Source organism: Vicia villosa, linkage group LG2 (assembly GCF_029867415.1).
Source record: "Vicia villosa cultivar HV-30 ecotype Madison, WI linkage group LG2, Vvil1.0, whole genome shotgun sequence".
NCBI lineage: Eukaryota > Viridiplantae > Streptophyta > Magnoliopsida > Fabales > Fabaceae > Vicia > Vicia villosa.
Window position 1 is genome coordinate 172,324,626 of NC_081181.1, and position 8,973 is coordinate 172,333,598.

Here is an 8,973-nt window from a genome sequence, read left to right on the forward strand (position 1 = left end):
AACCTTCTGAATTGCTCTATGGACCTCCAACTGCAACGGCTCCAAAGTGAGAGCAACAATGGCGTTCCTCCACTTACAGAAGTGATCCAGGTGCTTGGATCACCTCAAATGAACCCCTTTGAGATGTTAGAATGCTTACTTTCCAAAGATAAGCTCTGGTTTGAAGAAAATGATTCTTCTTGCCAAAGAACTTTGAAAAACCATAAGCATGAGAAGAGAAAGAGAAAGCAAGGAATATGGTTGCTTTGGTGTGTTTTCTGAATGAGAAAGAGCCCTCTATTTATAGGCAAATGGTTCAGTACTGATTGAGAGAGTGAGCTTGCTTAGTGAAGTGAGTTTGGTTTCTTAGCCATGAAGAAAATTTGAAAATATCCCAAAGCAATGATGCATTTTCGGGCTAGCTTCCCCAACCATTGATCTTGCATGATCTTAGGGGACATTTCTGATTCAGAGGAGGGCTCTAATTGGTTAGTGAGAAGATTCCTTGGGTGATTCATCAATTTGCCATAAATTCCCAAATGTAATCATTACATAATCACATGTTCTTGTTTTGGGAATCTTCCTCAATTCTCATGTCATGGTGAAAATGAATGCATGGAATGTTTTCAGATGTGTTATGGGTCGTGTAGCATCCATAAGTGAGGTCATGTGCACAAAATTGCAAAGTTTAAAAATGATGCATGACCTATAATTTTACTTCATGAGGCCAACTTTGAACAAGAATAACTCTTAGCTCAAAATGAATTTGGGGAAGGTTGAGCACAATTTGGAAAGCCCTAAACATCTACTTCAAATCATTAGTTTATGGTTTCTTCAGAATCATTTGGGAAAATTGTGAAAAATGAGCCCAAAGTTGGATGAAAACTAGGTTAAAAACACTTAGAAAAATTTCTAAGTTTTTATAACCTAAAGCTTCAAAATTCCAAAACTCTTAAATGGTTGCTCTTTTGAAAAAATTTCCTATGTAAGATGTTGTTTTATTTTGCAAGATCTACAACTTTCATGTTGGAAGTTTTTTGAGTTGTGTAGGTGAAATTTTGAGTTCCCACAATGCCCTCAAAAACCCTAATTCCCGACTTTTTGCTCCTTGATGATTCTTCTTGAATTTCTTTGGTCAAATGACTTTAATATCCATATATTGATGATATTTATCTTTGAAAGTCATGGTTTGACCAAAAATCTTAAAAGTCAAAGGTGATCCCATATAGTTGACTTTTTCCAGATAAAGTGAGATTTTAGACTTTTGTGTGGAATTAAGATCTTCTCCTCAAATGAGTGATGTAAATGGGTTATATTGAGGTAGTAGAGGTTCTTGAATCATGTCTTGAGTTTTGGATCCATGCCCTGATTAAAAGTCAACTATCCTGGTGAATTAGGTCAAAAACCCTAATTATCGACCAGATGAAAATGATGACTGTAGGCTTTGAATTGAGGTGTGATGTCCAGTGGATCTTGTCAATTGAGCTATTTGAAGATGATTGATGTCTTTGAATGATCCCCTGGGGCTTTTTAGGGTTTCCCAAAGGTGATCCCTGATTTTAGTCCTTGATAGGCTCAAAAACCCTAGTCTGGTGACCTGAGTAAACCTGTACTCAGATGACTGGGTGTCTAATCAATCATAGGTGGATATAAAAATGAAGCTTTTGAGTCCTATGATTGTGTTAGAGACTAATCCTTCTATTGATTGATCCTTTGCCTGAGTTTTCTTGTCTTTGAACATCCTTGATTGAATGCTAGATGAAGAAATGACTGCTCTGGGTACTTGTTTTGACCTGATGAAAATCTTGAAGATATGTCATCTCAGGGGGGTCAAAAATTAGGGTATGACACTTGGTACCTACAAAACAAAAACATACAAAAGGAACAAAGCAATATTTTTGGTATTTTGGTCAGTATAACATATACAAGCTAAACAAACATTGATGCATGATGACCCCCCTTACAGATGAAGTGAGCACAACACCAAAAATAAAGCTTTAAAATGACGCTCTTGATTGTAGATTGAAATGAAAATGTTGTATGATTTTAGGGTAAAAAATTAGGGTATGACAGTACAATTAAATTTTAAATTGAAAAGTAGTCTTAATTAAATAAGGCTTAATACCCTTTTTTCGTCCTTTATCTTGATTCGGTGTCCAATTTGATCCTTTAACTTTTAAAAAGACCATTTAGATCCCTTAACTTTTTAGAAATATCAAGTCAATCATTTCCATCCAAATAGTAATTACAGTGCTAATTTGTTCTTATGTGGCAAATGACATGTTATATATATATATATATTTAGTGACCGTTTTAGAGGCGGAAAAACCATCACAAAAAATGATTTTCTAGGTTTTAAAATTTTCTACCCCTTTTGTCAACTGAAAATTTCATTGTGGATATAAAAATGAAAAGTAAAAACCAGAAGATCCAATAACACCTTCCATTTCTCACCAAAACAACAACCATGTCAAATTGATGAATCCATTTCAACTGATGTTGCCATTTAAAGACGAAAACCAAGGGGGAAAGAGCAAAATGTAACATTGAGATAGATCTGGTTTGTAGAGAATCATACAATATAGACCTGGTTTGTTGAGAATGAAAAGCTTACAAGAGTATAGTTGAAAGAAAGCTAATGACTATGTCTAGAATCTCATCCAATGCCAAGCATTTACGCCCAACAACCACGCCTCTGGCGTCAGATTCTTGCTTGCAAACTAGAGGTGAATCTCGCGCTACCCTTGCCGGATTACTTCGCTCCTGTGATGAGATAGAGAGGGAAGGTCAAATCGTCAGCGGTTTTGCGTGATGTGTTGTTGGATGGTGTTAAGTTCAAGGCGAAAGATGTTGTGGGGTATTAGGGATGAAGATGAAGATTTAAATTAGGTTTTAGGAATTAGGAATACAATCTGAGGTTGCAACTAGAAATTAGGTTTTATTGAATATTGAAATTATGAATTGAAATTAAAATTGTAATTTTGGCCTAACAATATACAATCTGAGTTTGATTTGATGTTCTTGTTTGTTCATAATGTTTTGTTTCAAACCAAAATATATTTATGAAAATCTGAGTTTGCTTTCATAATAATATACTTTCTCGCTTTGATGTTCTTCCTGTTGGATTCTACATAGATTCATTGCATCCTTAGCTTATCCTATTGAGATAATACTTGTCATTATGTTTTTTTTAAATACTTTTTCTAGGTCCTGCATTTTGGGAAATACATTGAGGAAGAAGATGAAGATCTAGAACAACAATAAAAATCCATAAAAATATATCACAAAAGTCAGTCTAGCCACGTGGCATTCCACGTAAGTGTAACCTAACCTTACCCATTGACTTTGACTAACAGAGTAGACGGAAAGGACTAACGGACCCCGAGTATAAGATAAATGACGAAAAAAGGATATTTAGCTTTTTATTTATGTATCAAAGAGAATTTATAGTTTATAATTTTTTTAGTAGCTGATAACAGGTAGTTGTTGACTGATAGCGGAGACTAATAGAGATGATATCTTCAGCTATCTTTAATTTTTTTATAGTGAATGATAAAAATATTTTTTTTGTTAAAATAATAAGAACGTAAATGGAATAAAAAATCAGAAATTAAAAGTTACAAACTCAAAGAAGCTACTTCAAATAGCTTTAAAAAAACCTCAAGCTAAAAACTAAAAGATAGTTACCAAACAAAGCTTTTTCAATAATGTGAACAAAAAGTATTTTTTTTAAAAGCAAATTATATTTCATAAAGATACAAGAATGTACACAGAAACATACACAGAACAACCACAAAATTAAACAGTCCACCCCAATCCTAGTTACAAGAAGTCTGCTGGGCATTTGCACCAATCATTAAATGAGCAATTTAGCTTAGCTTTAGATCCTATGGCCAACAACCACCAAGAATACATTTTAACATTATACACAATTTTCTAAACATCAGCAACAACATTATTGAAGATATTGTCATTATGTTGCCACCAATGGTGATTCCAGAAAAGTTATAAATTAAGTCTCGGAAAAAATTTTAAGACCGCAAATTCACATGATATATAATATATAAATAATCATCAATTAAAATAAAAGAGACTCATCATTTTGTCAACAAAAATGTAGTTTAAAATAACAGAGATAAACATAATCTTACAATAGTGGGTTAAATTAAAGGCGAACACTTCGGTACTCTTGAGCAGTGTTTTAAAAACTGGACCGGACATCAAACCGGTGAGGGCATTGGGTCACTGGTTCATTGGTCGAACCACTAGGTCACTGGCGAACCGCATGACTAAACCGGATTAAACCAGATAACTCGGTTGAATAGACCGGTTGTTATAACAAAACTATATAGGTATAAAACACGCCGAACATGATGATTCAGTCTCTAGAATATATAACTGACACTTAAATTTTAAAAAAATATATGTCATACCCCAAAATTTGCCCATACTATTTCTCTTGTTCAAACTCAAGTCAAGGCACAAAGCTCAAAGACATCCCTCCTAAACAAAGGCTCAAGAAACTAAGGTTTTGTTGTTCTGAGAAAAATCAATGGATCAAAAGAATCCAAGGCACCTCATATGGGCTATGATGTTCCAAACTACCTCCATGACAAAATTCAAGGCTCAACTCAAAAGGTTGATTACTCAATTGCCCAGAAAGTCAATAGTCGACTAATTTGACCTAAAAGTCAATTAAGGTCAAAGTACAGTCAAAACTCCTGATTTTTTGTCAAGATCCTCATATTGAGGTATCATTCACCATTTGATCAAGAATTGATCATGGTTCATCAAGGAAAGATCAAAAATCAACAAATCAAAAAGTTTCTAAATTAGGGTTTGTATAGGAGAAAGTCAACTGAACTTTGAACAGCCATAACTCCTACATGGAACATCAAAAATTTTCCATCCAAATCTCATTTTGAAGGAAATTTGACTCTCTACAAATTTGTGTCTCACATGCCAAGTCTAAAAATGCTTCATTTGGGAGATATGGACTAAAACATTATAGGTCCTTTTCATAAATCAACAAAAAGTCATTTTTTTAAAAGGACACACAAGGAGCATGGAAAATCATTTTGATATAATACCTAAGACACTGGTTAGAGGACTCTCTAAGGTTTCTAAAAAGTCCTAGAACATTTTCATACCTCAAAAATTGAGAGAGATATGCCTTGTCAAAGTTGGACAAATTTGAAGAGGAAAATGTGAAAGAAAAGGTTTCAAAATAATTTTCTTTACAAAGAGGCCCAATATTTTATGGCCCAAACTTGATCTTCAAGTATCCAAGGGACCCAAATTCATCTTTTCCACGAAATATATGATTTATTTAATTTATTATGATTTTTATTTCAATTAAAAGAGAATTAAAATCAAGTGAATTAAGGGAAAATCAAATATGTGGCAAAAGATATGATTTGGGATCAATTTAATCATCAAAATTGTCCCAATATTAATCAAACCGGTTCAATGACATATCCGATCTAACAATCGAACCAGATCGGTTACCTGGCTGGTTCCCGGTTCAACCGGTCCGACCGGCCGGTCCGATCCAGTTTTTAAAACACTGTCCTTGAGTTTAGCTGGGTATTGATACCCTTATCCAATCAAATACTATGATTCAATGACATGTCATTTTTTATAATTATTTTATTTTAAAATAAATTCAAATATTAAGTTAATTTTCACTTAGAGTACAAGTACCCAATTACTTATCATGGGTACCTAAGATTTTAGCTAAATAAAATTAGGAGTGGGTACCTAAGAATTTACCTAAATAAAATTACAAGTGGGTACCTAAGAATTTACCTAAATAAAATTACGAGTCAGGTGTCATTTATGAGACTTCTTTGCGGTGAATATTCGAATAATATCAATATCATCAAGTGACTTAAATATCTCCCGCTCCGTGTAATCAAAACAAAGCAGTCCTATATATATATATATATATATATATATATATATATATATATATATATATATATATATATATATATATATATATATATATATCAATGAAATAATAATACAGTGCTATGTCACTGAAACTTTTTGTAAAAATCTATTTCTAAAAATTTACATTCAATTTTAATGTGAAATAATTTTGTATGAAGTTTAAAACATTCACTTATTTTAGACCATCCTCAAGTCAATTTAGTAGTGGTAAAAATTATGCCAAAAACATATATAAATAAATTAATTGAAATTAATGTATACCTCGTATAAGGACCTTCCAAAACCGAAGATGAAATCAACAGAGCCTTGTATAAAGCAATTTTTGAAATTGTGAAGACCCTTATGATCATATAGAGTGTCTTGAACTCCAAAGAATGAGCAATTATTGAAAAAGGCTTTGTTACCAAAAATACGAAGTGCAACCACCTGTTCTATTTGGATGTAGAATATGAAGCAGATGCAGAATATGAAGCAGTGTTCTATTTTAACACAAATAAAATTAATGAGTAACTACCTCAAATAAATTTAATGAAGCACTGTTCTATTATATGAAGCAGTGTTCTATTAAAAATACAAAATATGTAAAATATGATTGGAGTAATACTAAGTTAATTTATTTTTCATATACCTCAAATGCCATGTTAATTGTTATAAAATAGTCGGCGTACACAGCAACAGTTGCAGTATTGAACGTCCCTAACGGACGGCCATCACTTCCAATGATAGAATTCGAATCATTCAGGTGATACACTACTAGAAAAAGTTGAAATAGCCACGAAAAATTTAAAATAATGTCATTATCTGAAGAAATTGATGTGATGTATAAAGATTTAAATAACACAATGAATGAAATAAATAAAAATATTATATTATTAATAGAAAATACCAATAAAATTGCCGATTATACTTTTAATAAAATAAAAAATGGTATTAATGAAATAAATAATATACATGAAACCCTTGATGAAATTAATAGAGATAAAAAATTGATGAAGATATAAATATTAAAAAAATTAGGAAAATTCTTTATCAATTAGAAACCTTGTTAAAACATGAAGAAAGTAATAGAAGTATAACAATAAAAGATTTAGAAGAAATATTAGTTAAAACAAAAGAAGTAAACCAACTAAAAGTAGTTAAACAAGAACCTATAACCACATTTATGTTAATAAACCCACCATCTTCATGGAGGGGATAAAAACTGAATACATAGAAGCATTAAGAAGATCTAATGATATTGAAGAAATTAGACAATTGATGGAACAACTACAAATAATAGAAGAAGAAAATAAACAAGTAGAAAAAATAGAAAAAATAGAAACTAAGGAAGAGAATGAAGAAGTAATATTAAATTATAATTTTTCAGAAAGAGGATCTGAATTAGGATCTGAATCAGATATAGATGAAATATTTATGGAAAAAGGAGAAACAAGTAATTCTAAACAAAAAAGAAAACGTGAAGAGAGTTGGAATCCTCATAGTTCTTGGGAAAACTATGAATATGAAACTATGAATAAAAAAGGTTATGCAAAGGCCACTGGAAAATGGACAAAAGTTGCGGAAGAATTTAAATCTTACTATGAAGAAACTAAATCTAAAAAATTATTAAACTTAGACTGTGTAAGAAATCCAGAGGATATACTACAAAGATGGTCTAATGATATGATTATGCTTATAGCAACCGATGAAAAATTTTCTAAGATAAATCTAATGGATGTCAAGAATTTAATAGCTTATAGAACAACAGGAAATGTGGTGAAATTCTTAACGAGTATTAATGATGAAACATGGAATCAATATATAGGAATGGTAGAAAATAACAATCAACAATTTGAAAAACTAATAATGGAATTAATATATAAAGAATTCATAGGCTACAACACTCTTGAACATAAAACAGAAGTAAATAAACTTTTGCGAGAAAAGGCAGAAATTCATCTAATTAATATGCAGATATGTAATATGTGTGAAATAGATAGTTTCATTTGTGAGTATAAAAAATACTATTATGAATTAGATAATGAGACTAGGGAAATATTTAGAGGAGTCTTTATATCCAAGTTACCATACCCACTTAGTGCAAAAATAAGAGGTATATGGAAATCCCAACCAATTGAATTAGGTGATAGCTTAGGAGGAATTATTCAAATCTTATATAATGAATTAAGACGACAATGTATAAAGAGTACAAGAGCTAAACAATTAAATAGAGGTAGAACCTCACTTTGTTTTGATATACCAGAGATAGAGCAACTAGGAAATTATGGTTGTAATCAACGAAGTAGAAAAAGTTATAAAAGAAAACATAAATTAAGAAAAACTTATCCAAGAAAAAAGGCCTATAAAAATACTAGAACAAAGTATTTTAGAAAGAGAAAACAAACACCTAAAAAATATTGTCCAAAAGGAAAAAAGAAATGCGTATGTTGGATATGCAATGTAGAAGGTCATTATGTCAATGAATGTCCAACAAAGAAAGAAAAAGATGTTAAAGAAAAATCAAAACTAATAAAGAAAGTATATAAAATATATAATTTAGAACCATTAGAAGATGAATTAAGTGATTCTGACTGTAGTGTATATGAATATATAGAGGATGAACTATCTTCAGAAGAAACAGAATCTGAATAGTACGTATATCAAAATTAAAATTGAAAAAGAAAACAAAGAAACTGAAGCATATATAGATACAGAAGCAAGTATTTGTATAGCAACCAAAGAATTATTTAGTAAATGGAAAAGATTAGAGAAACCATTAAAGATTCAAATAGCAGATGGCTCAATACATCCACTAAATTGGGTAGCTACAAGAATTACTTTAAATATTGAAAATAGATTATTCATAGTACCTACAATATATCAACAAGAAAGAGGGTTAGATATTGTAATACGGTGAACTGACTTTTTATCGATCGAAAATGTCGCGGTAAGCAAGAGTCGCCACCGACTTTTATTTTATCCAATTGGAAAGGCAAAAAGAACAGGAAAGACCTTTTGAAAAGATTTTGAGTTCGGGGGGTAAGTTATGCAAAGGGAAGG

General features: G+C 31.3%; 1 protein-coding gene across 1 annotated transcript; it reads left to right on the plus strand.

Moving 5' to 3' along the window:
* The first annotated feature begins 7,347 nt into the window (after nucleotides 1-7,347).
* LOC131650663 (uncharacterized) lies at nucleotides 7,348-8,565 on the plus strand. The gene is made up of 2 exons (XM_058920367.1): nucleotides 7,348-8,066; nucleotides 8,379-8,565. The coding sequence occupies exons 1-2, from the start codon at nucleotides 7,348-7,350 to the stop codon at nucleotides 8,563-8,565; spliced, it is 906 nt and encodes a 301-aa protein (XP_058776350.1).
* The last annotated feature ends 408 nt before the right edge of the window (nucleotides 8,566-8,973 follow it).